Source organism: Alosa sapidissima, chromosome 3 (genome assembly GCF_018492685.1).
Source record: "Alosa sapidissima isolate fAloSap1 chromosome 3, fAloSap1.pri, whole genome shotgun sequence".
NCBI lineage: Eukaryota > Metazoa > Chordata > Actinopteri > Clupeiformes > Clupeidae > Alosa > Alosa sapidissima.
Genome location: NC_055959.1, coordinates 9,327,321 through 9,348,913, shown reverse-complemented (window position 1 = coordinate 9,348,913; position 21,593 = coordinate 9,327,321). Strand labels below are relative to the sequence as shown.

General features: G+C 45.0%; 2 protein-coding genes across 3 annotated transcripts in view; one reads left to right on the top strand and one right to left on the bottom strand.

The window, feature by feature from the left end:
• The window catches only part of rnf216 (ring finger protein 216), a 35,773-nt gene extending 33,585 nt beyond the window's left edge, over nucleotides 1-2,188 (top strand). For both annotated transcript variants that reach the window (XM_042084997.1, XM_042084996.1), the window contains 2 exons: nucleotides 812-878; nucleotides 1,543-2,188. In XM_042084997.1, coding sequence (XP_041940931.1) covers nucleotides 812-878; nucleotides 1,543-1,838 — 363 coding nt within the window. In that variant the 3' untranslated portion in view covers nucleotides 1,839-2,188. The remainder of the gene's footprint in view (nucleotides 1-811; nucleotides 879-1,542) is intronic.
• A 6,914-nt stretch (nucleotides 2,189-9,102) lies between these two features.
• fscn1a (fascin actin-bundling protein 1a) lies at nucleotides 9,103-17,835 on the bottom strand. The gene is made up of 5 exons (XM_042085001.1): nucleotides 16,861-17,835; nucleotides 12,649-12,805; nucleotides 12,229-12,350; nucleotides 11,858-12,025; nucleotides 9,103-11,603 (listed from the first exon to the last, which is right to left on the bottom strand). Exons 1-5 carry the CDS (start codon nucleotides 17,681-17,683, stop codon nucleotides 11,395-11,397), a joined length of 1,479 nt encoding a protein of 492 aa, XP_041940935.1. The 5' UTR covers nucleotides 17,684-17,835; the 3' UTR covers nucleotides 9,103-11,394.
• Nucleotides 17,836-21,593: the final 3,758 nt, after the last annotated feature.

Below are 21,593 nucleotides of genomic sequence, written 5' to 3'. Positions count from 1 at the left end.
GTGGTTAATTTTGCTCGACAGGCCGTGTTCATCGGCACTTTGGCCGAGTCTCTGTCCCACGGGTGAAGGAGACAAGCAATTATCGTCACACCAGTGGCACGGGCTAATCACCTGGCACTCAGCGGAGCTTCCGCTGTCTCTGTGAGTGGACAATGGGAGTATGGCCACAAGGGGGCTGTTTGTGTTGGTCCTATGTAGTGTCCTAGCCTGGAAAAACCCGGACGAACCTGCTGGCGAATTTGAATTCGATCTGCAGGTTAATCCTGCAAGGAGGCCATTGACGCCCATTTCCAATGTTCCAAAACCCCAGGCACCAATTACAATCGCTAATCTGGCATGGGGAAGGTTTTATATGATTACAGATAGAGCAGTGCATTCAAAACAACCAATGGCTGTGCCTATGGCGACGGGGTTTAACAGATATGGACGTGCATTTTCTTCAGAATGTAGTAAACAACTGCATTTAAAACCTTTGTTTACAAGAAAGATTTGATTGGTGCACTTCTGAAACGATTTGTTATGAGTGTAATGTACCAATTTAAGTTTAACTTCGCTGCTAGTTTCACCCCTGGAAGTCCTAAGTCAATGAAGCTTTTCCAGACCCACTCTCAATCTAAATTGAGATACAGTCAACGAGGCTAGTAATGGTGTCAACGAGGCTAGTAATGTCCCTTAGAAGACCAGCCACTCCACAACTCGCAATGAGTGAGGAATATAGATACCATTTTGTTTTGGTTTTTGTGTGCAGTGTCATTTTTCTGTTCCTAACCCCCCACTTTCTTTGTTTTCCTCTGTTTTCGTTTGCCTGCAGGAGGATGATGAGCGTATCATTCAGGAGATCCAGAAGGCAGGCGAGGCCGAGCTCAACAAAAACTCAGGTCAGAGACTCTTCACCTCGTCAGAATAGGCTGTCAGTCAGTCAGCACAGAGGGTGACATGACAACCACATTATGTCGAAATAGGTAGCTGCTCTGTGTAGGTTGTAAGTTCTCGGAAACTTAACACTTAAGTGTGTTTAAAAGCAGCTGCTATCATGAGGTGTGCTTTCATCAGTAGTTCTTGTAAGAAACTATTCTATTGTTATAACTGTTAATATACATATAGCTATATATAGCTCTGAGGTGTTTCATACCAACAGACAGATAGACGAGATGTTATTTGACTTGTAGCTAACTAGAGAAGTACATACTTTGTATATACTGTGTATCGAAATCTTATCATTTGGGTGTGTTTAAGACAGCAGTAAAATGACAAACGATATACTGTAGTATCAGCGTCTAGTTCTTTGCTATGTTCCCTTTTATTTGAAGCTTCTGGGTTTTTTTTTTGCCTCCCCGGAGCACAAGTTCTCCACTGCAACATTTGTTTAACAAAGAGTATAGAAATGTTCCTCACTGTCGCCCTCACCTTGCTTTGTGTCCTTCTCTCACATACCCTCCATTCTATTCCTTTTCTTATTCTCTCACTCTCACTCTCTCTCTCTTCCTTTCACTCTCTCTCCCTTCCTTTCTCATGTGCTCGCTATTTTTCTCTCTCCTCCAGACTCTGCAGGGAAGCGTGTGGGTCCTCCCCCCGAGCCCATCGCCGCCAAGCGGCCTCGGCCGTCCCCGGCCCCCCACCCCGTCCCTCAGCTGCCGGTGCAGCCCCCTCTGCTGGTCCGCCAGATGATCCTGGGTCCGGGCGGCCCACAGCGCGGCGTCCTCTTCCACCCGCCCATCCCGGCCCCATACGTGCCCCCCATCCCCAACCTCCCGCCACACATCCCCCGCAACATGCACCTCAACTTCAACCTGCCTATGCACTATGGACCCCATCAGCGCTTCTTCAGGCCTCTATGAAACACATGCCGCGGTCGTGTCTGTTGTCATGGAGCTCCACCTACTGCTGCACCCCCCCCCCCCCCCCCCCCCCCCACCACCACCTTTGTTTGCTTTTTCAACTTTTAAAGCCCCTTCCTTCGTTCGTTTGCATTTTTTTTTCCCAATGCGTGTCATGGAGGGACTGAGAAGCCTGTTGCCAGAGGCTGGGAGACAAAAAAATCCGAGTGCCTGTTGGGCTGTTTTTTTGTTACATCGAGTATATTTTTGAAAGAAGCACAAACTGTTGAACCGTTAGAAAATGGATAAAAAGTTGTTGATTAAAAAACAAACAAAACAAACAAAACAATAAAACCTTTCAGTCAGTCTGATTTTGCTTAAGTCATTGGGAATTGAAAAGCTTTCTGTGATGTTTTGATTGCCAGTATGATTGTTATATGTTTGTATGGTGGTCTGTATTGTCTAGACACGTGTCCTGACTTGGATGTGGTGGGGACTGTATGGCCCAGAGGGCTTGTTTCCAGTACACTGCTCAAATAAGAGGAAAGAAAGTGTTTTTTGTATCTGGAGCAGAACAAGTGCCTCAAGTTTGAGACACCAGACACAATGATGTGCTGTCTGCTTTTCACAAAGTAGAAAATGTGTCATATTTAGCCTAGTTTAGTCTCTATCTCACTTACCTCCCAGCACAAGTTGTGCGTTTTATTGAAATGTTTTTTTCTTCCCTTTCACTGTTCAAAAAGGCATTGCGTCGTTTTCATCCCAGGGCTGGTTTGTGATTGTTGTGGTGACATTTCCGCGGTCTAGTTTGAATGCTGCGTCTGTTTATCATTGCTCAGAGTGCCATAAACAACACAGACAGCGCCACAGAGCAAAATGGCTGACTCAGAGGATTCTTTCACAACAGCGCAAGTGAATAGAGTTGGGAAAGGGAAAAAGGGGGGAGGGGTGGAATTTTACTAAACACCAGAAATGTATCTTGAAGTGGTTGCTTTTCAAGTACCTGGGAGATATGCTTGTACAGTTTCATTAGTGCCATAGAGGTCTAAGATATAGCACTACTTACAGATCAATGTTTGCAACTTAGCTGCTCTATAGCAGCATTCATATGCAGTACATTGATTATACACATGCACATAATCATGGTATCCATTTATAATATTTACGTTGTCCATATGTCGAGTAAGATGACATTTAAAGTCACAGTCCAGGTTCTGTTTCCCCACCACTTCTGCCAACTCATGTGCCTCCAGTCCCCACACAAAAAAAAAAAAAAATCCGTTGGAGATTCACAGATACCTAAAACCGTTAGTGTTTAAAAACCCTTGCATGTAAAACGGTTGAGATTTGGAATCTCCCCAAACTGCACTCCTATCGTGTGTGTGTGTGGACGCCCACTCGCTCCTGCACTCAGGAATCAAAGGCAGGAGTCATGCGAGACCTGTGGGTGTGTGTGTGACATGGGTGATGGTACGGCTCTGAAACATGAGGCTGTGGTCTGCTGACCCCATGCTGCAGAGAGAGGTGGCTACTGGCTATGCATGGCACAGTTAAATAACTAAGGCTCTAAAACGCTGCTGACCAGCAATTGATCAATGGGCAGCTCCAGCTCGTGCCTTAGGTGCTTTTAGTCACGGTTGTGACTAGATTGACTAGAATGGCAAGAAGGCTTAGCTGAGTACCTCTGCAGGTCCACTACAGCCACCTTTTATTCACTTGTGATTGGGGGGTTTGGCTGGGTTGGATGATTTTTTTTTTTTTTTTCAGCAACCCCCCCTCCAAATACACCACAACTACCACCTCCGAGCCCAGCTGAATGGTGCTGCCTGCTGCCTTTGCGTGGCTGTTTGCCCCATGCCTGTACACCCTGCTGGGCCCTGACTCTCACGCACAGGCCCTCAGAGAAAGGACACCCGCTGTTTACTGAGCCCATCCTCCGTCCTCCAGCACAGCCCCCGGCCTGTGGTCACCCTCCCTTCCCCTGGCACCAGGCCTCTCTGCTGGGCTTTTGTCCACCGCCAGCTTGGGCTACGGAGGGTCTCCATGCACCATGGTGAAGGCATTTAGACTGAAGTTGGCTCTTGACCCAACAGCGTTGGCGAGTCCTGTTAATGTGAAGACAGTTGTCTCCAGTTGGTGCCAGCAAGGATCTTTTTTCCCCCTCTTTGCTTGGTTCATTATCATCCGTGAGGGCTTAAGAGTATTGTTCTCGTTCTGTAACATGAAGCTAATGCTTTTCCCTCCAGGAGGACATAACTTTCCCTTCATTCTTTCCATTTCACAACTACATAAAAATGCTTTCCCTATGGATGAGAGGAAATGCTAGGCTAGACAGTGCAGGTGTGAGAGTGTTGGAGACGACGTTGATGGCTGGGGGGATGGGGAGGCTACTGAAGCAGAATTCTGGAGGACTGCTGTAAGACCTTATGGTACATGCAGGCTAGCGGCGTGCTGTAACATTTTAATAACAGCAATTACGAAAACAGATGCTTTGGAAAGAAAGGATATCTGTCAAGTTATCTTTGGTTCTACAAGCAGCAAGTACAATCTCAATCAGTTAACTAACAAAGAAAAGTTCATCCTTCTCAGACAGGTATTTTCAGTTTATGCGATGTAGAGGTGCTACAGTTGAACAGTTTTCTATTAGCCCTTCTTTTTTTATTATACAGCTTTCCTCAAATGTGCTACCTTATGTATCTTAACCTTTCCTTGGTCCTCAAATGACTGGGTAAACGGCATGAACATGTTCTTGTTTCACACTTTTAACCCGTATTTGTTAGCAGATGGAGCCAGTAGGTCGGGAAGGTGGAGATAAGGCTATGACCCCAGCAGCTTACTCACAGCCTGGCCTCCGCAGTCGAGGCCTCTGTAACCGGATCTGGCTCACATGTGGCGGCGCTTGAATCCACCCCAGGCAACCCCACGCGTTAATCACTGATGAAAAGATGTTTGGAGCACACTAGTTAGTCTACTTTAAAATGAGGTCTTGCGTAGCACCGACACGTAATTTAACCTCCACCACACAAACATGTGGAGTTCAAGTGAGTATCTTAGTCCCATACTGGACTAGTTTAGTAAAAATGTTGACCAGGATTGGAGACGTGCAGATGCTGAGTCTACTGTATTAGGGCCAGCCAGTCTGTTAGTTCACCCCAGCCAATTTCAGGGTCCCATTGTTTTTCATTGGAGAGAGTCACAGTCAGCACATAGGAATTGGAAGAGAGAAGGAGACAGGGTTCGATGGAAAACAAGATGTAGCTTATATCATTATCCAACACTGCCCTCCTCCTCTTGTGCAGTGCATTCTTTCATAGGCTGTGGATCTGGGTTCTTCACAATGGGTTTTGGCAGGAGCATGTCGTGCTGCAGCATCACCGGGGTTAGTGACTGACATTCCATCCACCTCCTGTGGGATTTCAAGTGAAGTTATATAAGCAGAACACAAACACTCCAGTGGCTCATTGTAAAACACTCCATTGTTTTGTTTGCTCTTCTGAGTCAAGATGGGAAAGGTCATTGTGGTCTCCTCCTGTCTGCTGAGCAATACATTTCTGGTCATCCGTATTTATAATCAAACAATGAGCTCTTAACAACTCAGCAAGTCATATTTGAACTGTTTTAAGTAAGGTAGATGTGCATCTTCTATCTTCTATATGTAAAAAAGGCTAATGAGAGACATGTTATTTACATCCCAGTCTAAACAAAAGCCTATACCATAAAAGCATGGGAAAGTTAAGATCTATTTTGAAGTTGTGTTGCAGTGTCACCTGCAGTGTACTGTGCCATGTCAGGATGGGACAATGGAGTGACTCTGGAATTCAGCTTTAAAGGGGCCATTGTTTGGGGAGGGGAGGAGGGATATAAGCTATTAGCTAAACATCCTGGTTTACTGGGGAAACCACCAGGCTATGCATTTCCTGTTTCACAGCACTGAATTTGCAATTCATATTATGTTGAAAAGCATGTTTCATTAATGCTGCTGTAACCTACTTTCATACAGGCACAATTTTTTTATTTAAAGTGTTCAACTTCAACACTTAACAATGAAATTCCACTTGTGGAACACATCCAAATTATATTGAATCTTTTATTACTTGTGTTGGCAACTTTTCTCATAACTTCCCGACTGTGATGCATGTAACTCAGATTTCAGACAAGGTAAGGGTGGATATTCCCTCACCTGAGAGTGCCATGATTTTAGTTGACAAGAATCTGCCATCCTGGGTTGATATAAGTGATGAAATGTTAAAAGTATTAAAGGCATTTGTCAGGTTTTGTGTGGCATACCCTGTCAAAGCATCAGATAGATTTACTATTGGCACTGTTTCACTCAACCTGATGCCAAGTACTGTTAAGTGTCTGTCTACATACCACACCCTTACCTAGATGATGCAGAGAGGCTGTCAGGTGGCTCTTTATACTTAACTGTATAGTGTTATGATTTCCCAAAAATCACATAAGGCACACTCATTTGGAGATCCAGTGCATTGGGTTACAAAAATAGACCGATTTGAGATGCATACTTTCTGGCATCACATGACCCATTGGTGTAATCACTCCATGTGGTGTTGGCTGAATCATGCTCCCCCCCCTCGTCTCTTGTCTCTCATCTCCTTAGCTGTTAAGCTGGCCAGCACTCATGAGGTGATGGAGACTTAATGGCCGCCCCCAGGGTGACCCACCCCACTCGGAGCAAGTCATAAGAGTGCCATCATCTCCGCTTGTCTCGCCTCGGGGTGAGGAGAGCGGCCGTTAAACCATGACAGGACGGGATGTGTGTTCTACTTCCTCTGAGAGGTCAAAGGTGACAGCATGTGACAGCTGAGGATTCTGCCTGTGACCAACTGGAGTTTTGTGACCAGGCGCTGTATTAATCTTGTGAGATCATTTAAAAGGGAGTTATTGAAATAAGGCGCCGTGCTTGCCAGCGCCCTTTATTTACGTAGCGGAGGATGTTTTGTCTAGATGGAGATATGTGTGTCTCTGTTTGTGGACATACAGGGGGTCTTTGTTACTCCTACTGCCCATAGCAATTTATAGCATGTTGTGAATGCTGCATTTATGGAGAAATCAATGGCCCTTTGAATTCTGGTCACACATCTCAATGTTATCATGTAGTTAGTTATTCACAATTCCCTGCTATTTTGCTGTGTTTATTCAGCCCTCAGTTCAATATCACGACCTCTGGCTTGTCACCGTTTTACATGATAAGGTTTATTATTTTAAAATCTTGCCCTGAACCCATCCCATTTGAACATTTATGTGACTGTCTCAATGGTAAAGTAAGCTTGAGTAATCTGAGGAAACGTTGGGTCCTCACGGGGTAGACTTTTGTGTTTATTATTTTTCTAGCACGCTTGAATGCCTTGCTGAGTTACATGAATTAGGCAATTTGCTTACCCTTTGGGCCGTTGCGACTAAATCTTTGCCTGCTACAGACTAAATCTTTGCCTGCTACAGACTAAATCTTTGCCTGCTACAGACTAAATCATTGCCTGCTACAGACTAAATCTTTGCCTGCTACAGTTGATGAATGCACAAGGATTGGGGCGACTGCTTTTTGAGAACAGCTACCATTACCTAAATCCTGTTATCTGTGATGTTTTGTCTCCCAAATCTTGCCATCTGCATTAGCTGCCTCCTCTTGATCCCCCAGGAGTCACCCCTTAGTCTTCACAGGGCTGGTTGTCATGCCAACTGCAATCCAAGATTCCAACAATGCAGCCCCAAATGGCCACAGTTATTGGAGTCAACATGTTGTACATTTCACTTGCTGCAAAATCTCGTATAGTAAGTTTCTGTTCATCTATTGGTAATCATTTCTTTTATTTCCTGTTGTGGGTAAAGGACAATATTTTCAGTCAGTCACGAGTTCTCTTGGGAACCTCAAAAACAAATTTCAACAGAATAAAATATATTCAAGATAGTTTCATCACACCAAGTATGTCCTCACCCAGCTTGAATGTGAGGCAAAAAACCTCCAAATTCTTTCTAAGCAGTCTCACGCAATAAATTGCAGTAAAGTTTTGGGATGTCATGCATAGCTCCTCATAGGAACATGCCTGTCGACCAGTGATGGATGCATCTGTTAGGGCAAACTACAGACCTCTGGGACCATCCACAATTAACCCAGCTGACATCTTTTCCCCTGGCCTGTTTTTGGATGCAGTGCAAAGTGGATTAGGGAGCTGTTCTGGTGGCCTTATTGCATTAGAGTGCTCACAAGGGGGGTGGGGGGGTGGAGAGAAGGCCGAGACCACAAAGGAGCCAGGGGAGTGGTGGGGGTGGTGATTGTATGGGGGCCTGGTGGTGTGGATAAGTTCATCCCATTCTCCTCACAGCTGCTGTCTTGGCCTTCGTCACGCTAGGCCTGGGCCAGCTAGCTCCTAGGGGTCATCCTCGGCGTAACCCAAACTTTCTGTGGGGAAGATACCTCCTGCAGTTGGAGGTATGCATGTTAGTCACACACAGGACTTGAGACTTGAGAACAAATGAGAGTACACAGTATTAGCTGTTTCTCTAGACTTGCGAAATGCCCCAAACAAAATAGCTGCAGTCAACTTATATGTAGATTTTTGATTTTTAAAGAGTTGATCTCCTAGAACAAAATGTTTATTTCCTAGTGCTTAATTTAGCTATGACCGTGGTGTGGTCTGTTTCTTGATTCAACAGATGTGGGAGGGCGAGCCCCATCATGCAAATGACTGCGGTAGGAGCAACATCCAAGCCAAGAGACAAAGGGCTCATTCATGAGCTGGGCACTCTCAGACCACGCCAACCAGCCAGAAACGCCAGAGGACTCGGTGAGCAATTTCTGCCCGAGGAGAAGAGGAGGGAAAAGCAGTTTGGAAGCCATGTCATGTGGGGAGCAGATCGAGTTCCAAAGTAAACGATGAACGGGTTGAGTCACGGCTCGAAGAGTTCAGGCTCCTCCATCTCCTCAAAGTCATCAACAAAAGGGAAAAGCTTCAAGCCCAGGAGGCACAACAAAGGCTGTGTGATGCTCTTTAAAGTCCTATACAGGATAAAGGTTTTGCATAGATATGTGTGTATATAGGATTAGGGATTATGTTATTAAATGCTATTAAGTCAATTTAATAAAGACTTTAAATTCAATTAAAAACAAAGGCATCCATCTTTGGTCTTAAAATTAGAGTTGGAGTAACTTGGGAGTTTCGATACCCTCCCTGCCACATGAATGCAAAGAATATTTAATGGAGCATGTGAATTAGGGAATGTCAACACAATCAATACCACAAAAGACCCAAGAACTTGTCCACTCCGATTCATATTCAAATGTTTTACTTTATTTCATATTGAATCTCAGTTGTATCCATGGCACAAGGAAAAAAATGACCACAATATCAAAATAATAGAAAAAAATAAGGAAATACTTTTACAAAGTAGAGATGTGGAATGTTTAATGACCATACTGTATACATAGGCACAGTCATCATCATACCCTTCTTTCCAAAGAACAACAAAACAGAAATCTCGCATCCTTATTGATTTCCTTCCATTATTCAAATTGCAGGTTAATAAATCAGTCTTGTGCTCAGATAAAGCTCTAAGCAGGCAGCAATCACATTTAGATTACTGCTGCGTCTTCCGTAATGGTATAATGATGGCATTTGTAAAAAAAGAGATAAGCACCAGTTTTCAACGACTTGTGTGGAATCTTGGGGGTGCTTTTTTGTTTGTTTGTTTGTTTTTTGCAGTCGTGGCACCCATGAGGTTAGTTTTGCTGATTAGTGAAAACTAAGGCAGTGCTGGGCCCTTGTTTGTCATGCAGTACACTAACTTACCCTCACCAGCTGTGAGGGTGGGAAAAGATGAGACCTCCTTTTGTTTCCAGTTGTGAACGATTGACTTCATAAGCTGAGACAGAACAATCAGCTTTCTCGCCCTGCAATGGACGGTAGTGGTATGCGATCACGCAAGTTGAGATGATTAATCAGTTTGCCTCATTTTTCTCTTTTCCCCCCCAAAGGATTACTATTTACAACTTGGATAACAGCGAGTAACGATTATGCAATTGAAACCATGATAATGGTCTGTGCCTTTGAGAAAACAGGAATAAAAAGGTTCTGAGATTATTTCAAGTGAATGAAGTGCACATTCCAGGTAGACACATGCCTTTAAAAAAAATAATGTGTGTGATGTGAGACACATACACGCCACTCCTTCACGACCTTCATGGTATGGGTCATGAAGGATGGTGGGCTTCTTTTTGATTAACCATAAATATTGTGTTGAACCTGCAACAACATAACTTCGGAAGAATACAAGTAATGTGACACCCACAACTACAGAGCACACAATGGTAGAGTGACTTCCACTTAGTTTGTTGCAGGGTTCTTTTGGAACACTAGCGTCTTCTGCTCTGCTCAGTCATTGAGATGGTTTTTGAGAGATGTTCCAGTTTACCTTTTCCCCTCTTAATCAACAATAGCTATAATGGCACAAACAATAACATCCAGTTCATTCTTAATTAGATATTAGCACATTTCAATCTCCCAATCAGAGAACAAAGTTTTTTAAGCTGGTCAGCATGTTGACCATTCTTCATACATCATCACTTCCAGTGGTTTTGGGAGATTAACTTCATTATCTAGATTAATTAATGGCGAAGACAGAAAAAAAAAAAAAAAAAAATAATCACATTTTCTACAAACATTCAAACAGTTACCACTGTATCTGGCCAGCAACGATCTGGGCATGTGCGAACAGATCTGGACCATGGGGAGGGGGTCGTACGACAAGGATTGGCATCAGGACAGGGCGAGGGAGAGAAGGCATCTTTTGAGACTACTGTGCTATATACAGACACTACTTTAAACTTTAGGCCTCCCGGTGAGATGAGGTTATGGAACAGGATAGTGGGTAATGTATTCTCCCTTTTGTTGAATATCAGCTTTTCAGCATACACTGTACATATGGCGGAGAGTGTGTGCTCAGCCTTTTGAGGGGCACCTCTGCTGGATCACACTCTTTTACTCTGAGCCATCACCCCTACAACCTACAACAGATCCAGGATCAGAACCTGGTGCCTCCATTTTATCTAAATGTATTGGGAAACGCATGATACAGAGATACAAAATGTATCTCTAGTTAAGCAGCAGTTTTGGACACTGTGCCCCGCCCCCCTCCCTCCCTCCCTCCCCCCACCCAATTTAGATGCTGTGAAAGTGAACACTGAGAAAGTGAACAACTGGCACATCGGGAGACTAGCGCTGGGAGATTTTTTGGCTTTTGATCAAAGCAGGCTGACTAATGGACAGCTCTGTGAGAATTGCATGGGCTTCAGACAGACAAATCTGAATTTGGCAGAGCAGACTCATCCCAGGGACGCTGGAATACATGTGGGCCTCCATCTTGAAATTAAACCAGTCCTTTTAAGACGTCTCACTAAGAACAGCGCCAGGTATACCCTCAGCATCACTTCTCCACCAATCAAACCCTCTGTGTGCACGTTCTTTGAGAGGAAAAAAATGTTTTTAAAATGCAAAAAACAGAAGGAAAATTATAAAAAATAAAAAAAAACACACAAAAGCCACAGTGGTTAATTTAAGTGCTTCTAGTACTCCCACATGGTGGAACTGTCCAAGTCGTCAGCGTTGGCCTTCAGGACTCCGGCGTGATCGCCCCGCAGGTATTTGCCCTCAGCCATGGCCTTGAGGGCCACCTTGTTGTAATCGCAGAACTCTAACAGGAAGTCAACAGGGGTGTCACTGCTGCTGACCACTGAAGTCTCACTCCCCACCATCCAGTATTTTCCAGTGGAATCTAGAGAAAAATGTACATGGACATTAGTACCTGCATTTAGCCATTGGTTACCCTCCTCCCCTCAACAATTCATAAAATGTAGAAAGAAAACCATGACTTTGGCTTGCACTGTGCCCCATTTTGCCATGGAGTATAGGAGAACTAGCTAAAAACCAACCACAAAAGGAATCAAATAGAGTCTAAACTAGTGGCACAAAATGGTGGCCATTAAAGAAGCAGCCCTTCATCAGAGATGTAGATAAGCCAATACAAACCTTGGAGGCTGTAGGCGCCATCCCGAAACGTCAGTCCAAAGACATCGTATGAGGAGCGGTTGGAGTCCAGGGTCCCGGTCACCTTCCTGCAGCCGATGAAGCCATGCTCCCCACGCAGGACAATGATTGGCCTGTTGATGAGCTTCATGAGGAACTCCTCAGTCTCTCCTGGCGAAGCAAATGGACATGTTGAGCACCGTCCAAAGAGGGGCTTTAACCAACAGAATGCACCATATCCTAATGGGGTCTATTAATCTAGCCAACAGTGTAGATACTTCCACCACAGCCGTGCATTAATCTTGTCTAGACGTAGAGACCACGTTTATCTTAAATCTCTCGGCACTAATTGCAGCTAGGACCACCTCTCTCACCTGCAGAGTCGATAGTGGCTGCCAACTGCCCATTCTTCTTGGCTGCAACATATTTTCCATTGGCAGCACGGAGAGTAATTCTCTTCTCACGCCATTCGATGTCGAAATAGCAATTTGCAGTCCTGCACACAAAATGGTGATGAGAAGTTTGCCAAGAGTCACAAAATATGGACTGAAGCTTAAGAAGCTGAAGAACATGCAAACAGCTGTCTTGAAGTTCTAATGAATAAATCATTTTCTTTGCTAGATAACAAATAACGTCTGCAAAGGGCACCACATTTGGAGAACTGGACTAGCAATGCAAGTCATTTTTATTTATGTTTTCCAAAGCTTTACTGTAGGGACCAATGTGTTTTATATATTGTTCAGTGATTGGATAGTGTTGAGTATGGAATAAAGATTGAACTGTTCCTGACTCACTTGGTGGAGGCGGTGCATTGGAGGCCGCCATTGGCAGTGAGGGTCCAGTACTTCCCAGTGCAGGTCCTGAAAGCACACTTCTTGGTGTCCTTGCTGATCTCCATCTGAAAGGTCTCCTGGTCACCCTCCTCGTCCTGGTTGGCAGAGAGATCCATGCCTGGCAGGGGAGCAGGAGAGAGGACAAAGTGTAGGCTTTACGGTCATCCCTGGGATTACTCGGAGATCCTGCTTATTTGACAAGTGCCGGGGGGGGGAAATAAATGTAGTCTTTGATCTGCCTTAGCGACTCTAATTGAGCAAAATAAGTCTTTAAACAAGCAAGGGAGATGGCGAGAGCGTAGATTAGAGCAGCTTTGACCTACGGTCTCAACTGTCTGCACGGGTCGCGTAAAGTGCCAGTGGCTTCTCAACTCTTTTGCCATGGCACACACACCCTGCCAACACCACGGGGAGGTAATCTCCTCAGGAATTGTGGACCATCACACACATGCCAGGATGCTCAATGGGACATTTCATGGAAAACATTTGGGCCTGAGGGGGTTCATGAGGCTACATCCGTTTCATTTAGGGTTGACAACAAAAAGAGTCCACTGCCAGCTACGGCAAAAACCAGAGGGCCAGTTGTTTACTATGAAATCAAGTAAAGACCCCATAATGGGGTGGGTGGCAGCAGTTATGGTAGATAATGCAGGCATAGAAAGACCCAACTGCCAATGAATCACCCATTCATGTCCATATACTGTCCACTACACAACAGTATATTTAGAGTATGACGTCAGGCGGACAATACAAAGAATCTTTTGATTCTTTCCCACAGCAAATGGATATCAAATATCCTAATGTTATCCCTTCCCTCAATAACAAGATCCCCAGGAGCTCAAATATCCAGACATGATGCACTCAACTAAAACTATTAACTGAAAACAGAAAAGGATAAAAGAGGGGGGAAAGGGAGTTGCTAAAAGACAAATGCAGTAAAATGACAGGAGCCTTTTTGCTAGTCTTAATCATCCACAATCTCAGACACTACTCTTTAATCTGCACCACTGTGATTGCTTTCATGTATGTACTTTTCCTAGCTCTTAAAATGGTGAGCCCAACATGCAATGGTTAAGAATTACCATGCCAGAGCTGGGGCTCTCGGGAGAGCAGATTGAGTTTCTGCAGAAATATGCGAGGATGAATGAGCAAAGAAAATAAATGACCAAGATGAGAAACACATGCTCCCAAACGGTCAATCTGCAGGGGAGAATGACTAAGAGAGTTTAGAGCCAGCTTTAAATCAATCCTGGACCTGAGAGGGAAAGAGGCCAAGCAAGAGAAGAGGGCTCAGAGAAAAAAAAAGATGACTTCTCAGTCCATTGCATCTTCACCCAGCACTTTTAGCTTTTTGAAGCCACCAGCAGCCACACTGTCTAACCAGGAAACATACACCCACACACACATCAATTCTCCCCCTCCCCCACTTCAACTCATTACTCCTGGGGGCATTTTTACAGACATCGGGCCTGTGGATGTTGTACTGCATTGCTTTAACAGCACAGTTTGAAGGTACAATGATCTTGGTGTGAAACTGGTGGCTAGCAGTGGGAGGCATACTTTTATATGCTATAGTATGTGCACCCCTGCATGATTTCAATGCAAATTCAAATGGAATCTGAATACAATGCAAGTTAAAAAAGTGACAACAGGAATACGCAATTCTATTCTATCCTCATGTCAGTGGGGTATGTGGGTCATGAATATGGCCCCAACAGGGTTCCAGAGCAGAGTAAACATAAAAGGGAGAGAGCTATCTGTTTAAACCCTCGCTGAGCTTGAGGAATGGCCAACAAACCTTGAAGGGCAATTGGCAAGGAAGAGCCCCCAAAAACAAGCCAGGGGGGCAGATAAGGGGACAGCCATCAGCATAAAGAAACCTCAAATCCTAATCCTCCAGCCAGACTGATAAATTGGGTGAGAGGATCCACTGGAGACTCTGGTCTTGAGCACATAATTAATGCCTACAGAATGCAGGGGTTTTCCCTCTCCATGTGGTTTATGTGTGTGTGTGTGTGTGTGTGTGTGTGTGTGTGTGTGTGTGTGTGTGTGTGTGTGTGTGTGTGTGTGTGTGAGAGAGAGAGAGGAGAGTCGTCAGCCTTCCTGCTTGCTTGTCTCCCTGCCTCTCTCCCCACCTCCTCTGGCCGGCGAGGCCCCCATTGTTCAGGGAGCTGTGCTGTGGAGGCTGCTGAGCGGAGCAGCTGGGGTGCAGCGCGAGGAGGAGGCGAGGACGGATCACTCGGCCTTTGTTCTCCTTCAACCACGCCACCCTCCGCAGGCGCATGCATGCATGCCTGCCTGCACCCCCCCCCCCAACCCCCGGCCTCCCCCAGCCTCCCCTCTCTCTCCCCAGCCTCTTTCATCACCTCCCAGCACAATCTCAGGCCATTCAGTCGACCCTACAAAATGCTCGACAAGAATCCAGGCACATGGTTCAAAGATGGAGGGGGGTGAAAAACAAATCTCTCATTCGGCAAAGCCACTAAATTCAATTTGCTGTTGAGTGTTTCAGAGGGAAAAACACACACTGTATTGGACCAGATTTATCCTAATGTGATTGCATACGTCTGGTGATTAGGCCATATTTGGACAAAACATCGTGTGGGGTTGATCACAATACTAAAAAGGGGAGGGTCAGAGATTATCTTGTGAAATACTGATTACATCACCCCAGCCAGATGCCCCCCCCCCCCAAATAAAAACACAATGCTGATGACATATGCCTTACTCTGAACCAATAAGCAAATTCAGCAAACACTGCAGAAGCCTGTGGGGCACAAGCATTTTCTCAAAATCACAAACAAGAATGCAAGTGAAAGCCCTGCTGAAAAAACAAAGGCTGCTACACACGAGTGAATCGCTCCTCTCCCCCTTTCTACTCGGACCTGCAGAGATAGACCACATGCCAAGGCCACGGCCACCAGCCTCTTGGCACCCGTCCAGCACACTGGCACAGAAAAGCCCTGCACATCCCCGGCATGTCAGCCAAGGATGAGGTTTCAGCATCTTTGTCTAAAGCACTGCAGTGTGCCGCACAGAAAAAAAACGGGGAAAAAAGTCAAGAAAAGCAAACACACACCAGCACTGTGCTCTAGTACTTCTCTTTGAAATAGACACTTGTTCTGGTCAAAACATCCCGAATGCCAGAAGGAGGTCAAAAGTCTGCAGTGATGAGTGCCAGGTAACCTTAGGGGTCTTTTCTGCCTTTTAAATAAAGATTGATGGGGTACATTACAGGGCAAAGCAGAAGAGAAATGTTTTGCCACTTAAAATTATGGATTTGTTTCAAATCTAATAGAAGCCAGTGTTACATTCTTGCACACATTATTGTTTTCTGATCCATTCTCTTGGGACTTTACAGTAATGGCATGATTCACTCATAATTCAATTACAAGATGCCGGCAACTTCACAATGGAGCAATAGTAGCCGGCAAGCAGCCTAGAAATTCATTTCACAGTTATGTGTTACTGCACATCTTTCAGGTCAGACTTATAAATCAATGTTTTGTGATATTCAGGGGATTTGTAGCCTACAGCATAGGTTCTGCTCAGGGAGGGATGAGAACCATTTCATTGAATTGTGTCACAATGCAATTCAAAATGGAGACTAGCTTCCTCCCCAATACTCTTTCTGCTTCAAAATGGTTCTCCTCAACATCTGTGAAATGATGGGGTTCACATATTTGAATGGCTTAGGATGCCTTTTAGTCGTGTGGAGTACCATTTTATGCCTAGCAATAATTACAAATGCAGCAGATCCACCCATGGCCACACAGGAACCACAGACAGAAAAGGATGGGTGTATGCATACAGGTCTGAACTGCATATGTCTACTGGTATTTCCTTCATAAGGATGACCCATTATATACATTATTTTTTTATTTATTTATATATATATATATATATATATATATATATATATATATATATATATATATATATATATATATATATATATATATATATATATATATATATATAATTTTTTTTTATTAAAAGGTTGAACATGGTTTATTCCTTTAGTGAGCCAATAGTTATATAGCTGTCTTTTGTTTTACACTCATGTCAGTAAATCAATTACAGTTGAAGCTAAACACAAACTGATTTGCTAGTCTCGCTGTCAGCCACTCCATTTATGCCCACACTTTAATAATGCGTGTGGAAAGTCCTTACCTTGTCTTGTAGATACGTTCCTCTCATTGCCTGCAGTAAGCACCACTTGAGGATGGCTCTGCTCCAGGACAAAAAGCTCGTCTTTCCCAACCTTGGAGCTCTTGCCGGACTTCATGGTTCCACTGGGACCAGAGGGAGCGAGGTATTTACCACCACAGTCTCTGAACGCCACCTTCCCAGACCTGAACTCCAACGTGTATCCTGTTGTCTTGTCAGGCTTTAGCGACAGGCTGCCATCATTCTTCAGGAACCGGTTATCGGATGTCTGCAGGTGATACCTCTGGTCTTGGAACACCAAGGTGATCAGGGAATCGACGCCCCAAGGAACATCTCTGTCAATGGCAATCTCGTCTTGCTTGGAGCTCAGGTGTGCGTACCTCTTCCTCGTCAAGCTGAAGATGTTGACCTGGGGATGCATAGCAATGTGGACACTCCATTTTTCGGCAATGGAGATGGTTTGAGCAAAGCAGGTAATTCTGTCTTCGGTGCCTCCCAGATAACGCTTGTGGGGCTCGGACTGCAGGGACCAGCGCCCATCATCATGTGCAGTGATAACAAACCCACAATCAGGACTCGGGGTCTCACTGTCACCTGTGACGTTGCCATCTTTGTCTGCTGCAATGTACCGTCCGAGGTGGCTTTTCAGAAAGAAAATGTTGGAGTCATCACCGTTCTGCTCCAGGGTCCAAATCTGTTTCTTCTTCATGCTGGTCGCTGAGGCATTGATCTTGAACCCGAATGTCTCGGCTGTGAGATACTTGTTCCCACAATTGATGAGCCCAAACTGGATTTTGAGCATGTCACTGGTTCCGTTTGCAGTCATGGTGATTTGTTTTGGTGGAAGAGAGGATGCTCGTTAGGCTTCGTTGGAGTGGAAAGGGGGGATGTTTCTGCTCTCGCACTGTGGATGGAATAATGCCCGAGTAGTCTCTTTGTTTGGGGGGAGCGTGCGCGCCCTGTTCTGAAGCCTCTCTCAGCGCGAGCTTGAAGCCACAGCTGCTGCTTTTATACAGATGAATGATGTCAGGCGGTCCGCCCCGCCCACGTGTAGAAGTGAATCTCAAAAACCTCAGTCATCATAGCCCTGTATGCAAAGGGCAATTAATGTTAGACCTCACGATAGCCATAAACACCGTTCAGTTTATTTCACCAACGCAGACGAACATTGCGCACTGTATCGATTTGTGTATGTTAATGCTGTAGCACAATAAATCAACATCAGTTCTGGTGTATGATTGCAAATAGGGCATTCAGACAGAAATTTGTAATTAGAGTAATCCACTTTGATCTTCTATTTTCATAACACACATTTTCAGTTGTTGAGCATTGATGCTTAAGTGCTTTTTGACTTGTAGATGAGCCCCACTTTCCTTGCCACTAGAGAGGATGAGGAAACAGGACTGAGTGTGTTTGTCCTCACAAAGATCTATTCATAGTTTAAACATGCAGATCAGAAGTTCAGGAAGACAGAGTCAAATAAACAGTGACTCACGCCAAATGATATTGGCATGACACACAACCTGAGTTTAACGCCTTGCTTGCTTAAACCCTCTCTTACTCTTGGTATTTTTAGGTGTAGACTATTACTATTACTACCTTACTATCCGCACCGTTTCTGAAAGATAGTCAGACTCAGGAAGTTAAGTCTTATATTTGGGAGTGTATTGCATCTATAAGTGACAATTACATTAATTTGCCTTTGTCTATAAGAACAAATGGTTGTCTTTGTTTACCAAAATGCAAAAAAGTAATCTACTTACTTATTCTTTCATGGTGACAATTATCATGTAAACAAGACAATCAGGCACAGACTAATTGAAGAATCCTATCAATGTGACCCTTATCTGTCCTATTCTATCCAAGTGGACCCCCATGGGGCTTGGCATCTATGCAATGGAGTAGGTGGTGTAGTGTTAACAGAGAGATAGTGTTTGGGGGATTAAGGACAACAAGGCTTGCACCAAGTCATTCCAGGGGAATCTCCTCTAACTCCTGAATTCTCTCTCCATTGTGTTTAGTAACCTACTGGAGGGTACAATCCAAGCTGAGGCTCTGATGTGCTGGGACTCTTGGCACAGCCACAATTGGAATAACTATGCCTGAGGTATACTCTGAAAATGTACAGGGGCGTAATTGCAGGTCGCTTAGTATCATAGCCAGATCCTGGAGACAGCTCATGCAAGGGCGGTGGTGTGTGAATGAGTGTGTGTATGTGTGTGTGTGTGTGTGTGTGTGTGTGTGTGTGTGTGTGTCCATGTGCAAGTGTGTTTTAGAGAGTGTTTTGTGCGTGTTTATGCCTGCGTGTTTGTGGTGTGTGAGAGAGGCAATCTCCAGTTCACAGTCTATTATAATTCAGCTCACCCTTGTCTGCACACACCTATCTCCCATTCCAGATGGTTAGCTCTTTTGTTGGAAATGAAAGTGCATTTGTTGTGCAGTGGATATGGGATACATTCTCACACTACAGCCATGCGCCATTTTAATCATCAGTCATGAATGCAGACAACAGTGCCATCATTTGTTGAAGATGTAGTACATATTGATGAGTGAAGAGATTATGTGGTGAACGGTACATTTAGTTGCGCCTCATTTTAGTTTAATACTGTATTCATTTCCCTTCCCAGAGACAGTTATTTGAGACCTAGTTCCATCCATCTGCATTTTCTGAGCTCAAGGAAGGGAGGTAAGGGAGGGAAGAGGGGAGTAAGGGAGGGGGTGAGAGAGAGAGAGAGGAGAGGGGGGGGGGGCTATCTTTGTTCACACCCTGCAAAGCTACATAGTTGCCATGGTGATGGCATTCTATCTCCCGTGCAAAAAATCACCAGCTCTGCTGCATACACGAGGCGAATATATCAAATGAAACCGTCTTTCACCCCCCCCCCCCCCCCCCCCCCAAATAATTCCAATATTTGCATTAGAGACACTGATTCCTGAAAGACATTTGCATACTCGACATATTCAATATATTTAAAATATGATAATTATGGCTTTTTAATAGTGTCTCCATGGAATTTCTGTAGAGGAGTCTTCCACAGTCATTTTTAACAACATAGCAAGCCACCACCTCAGTGAACTGGTATTTCATATGATTTATTTAAAGTTTTTTTTTAAATTTTATCTCTCCATTTATCAAAATATGGTTGTGATGGTGTGATCTTCTCTGGCCTATAGCTAAACAGGCTTCCCGTTGAGGTCCATGCGGTTTAGATGCTGTGCCACACTGGTCTGAGGTGTCACTGACTCTGTCACACTCCAGATGGCTAAAGGAAAGAGCAGACGTGTGTGTGTGTGTGTGTGTCTTCACACTTCCAGTGACATTCAAATCCTCTCACAGTTAGCCATGGCTCAAGTCCAGATTAACCAATGACAATCTTTTAATTTCTTTGTCACTCATTCTCTCTCTCTCTCTCTTTCTTTCTCTCTCTCTCTCTTTCTCACTTGTACTGCTCTATTTTTCCTCACTACCTTTCTATTGATTGACTTATCTGCCAGTCTATCTGTCTGTCTCTATCTCCTGACACTGAGTGTGTGCGGACGTGTGGAGTAGGAGATGCAGTGTCATGCGTGTCGATGGCTGACTCGAGCTGCCGCAGCACTGCGTCAGGGCAGCCAATCAGCAGCTAGACGCCGTCTGAGCAGATGCAGCCGCCGCCAGATCCCCCCCACCCCACCCCACCCCCTTTCCCCCCAACCCTGCCTTAACTCACCCCACACACCTCGCCGCATCAGCCAATCAGGCTGCAGCGATGTGGGCCGGCCGAGACCCAGGAAAGCAGAGGCGGCCCTCGCCACCACTCCAGCGCTTCAGCAGCAGCAACAGCAGCAGCAGCAACAGCGGCAGCGGCGGCGGCAGTGAGAACAATCCCAGGGCTTGTCTTCATGGCAGAGCCATGACTAATGCTTCATAATGCCGGCATCTTGTTTATGGCAGGGCGAACACAACAACTACAGTCCTCTTCAAAATAACTCTGGGCCCCCTAGCCATTAAAGCCTGTTAACAATACAGTAATAGTTACGAGCTTGAACTCATTGACTACATGCATGACAACGCAACTTCATGTGACAGTGATCTATTCCAGGTCAAGGACCATTAAGCTTGGTTTCAACCACCCCACCCTCACCCACCCCCCCTCCAAACAGCTGAGGTGGTACTGTCCAGAAACACATGTTATGAAGCTATCCTCAGACAGCCTTTGGGCCGCATGATTCACATCCTGTCTGTTTCTCTCACCGAGAGCCCCAGCTCTTCATTTGTGTGTGTGTGCATGCATGGGAATAAATATGACAACGGCTCGTTCAGCGACGCCCATCCCCCGCTCCCTGTGCCAGTTAACGTGACCCCCTCTTCGTGGCTGATGGTAATTGTCAGTAATAGACTGTAAACATTTATGTTTCACTGGCTTCAGCCACCGTGTGTGTAAGATGTATGCTCTACACAGAGAGAATCAGAAGGGAAGAGGGAGAGAGAAAACTCATCTAGATTTAGTGTTTGTTTCTGCTTTGCTGACATGTTATTTAGTGGGGAGTTAAGCTGAGCTTTTGATGTTGTCGGACCTCTTTGACCTACTAAATTAAACTCACCTACCACCATTTGAGCAAGACATATGTGCCAGGCCTGCTTCCTCTCATACTCTCTTGCTTCTAAAGAGGGAGGAGGAACCCGGTGAATGCAAGTGGTGTGGCCACATGCCCCCCCACCCCCCCTCTTGCCCACTCATATAAAACACAAACTT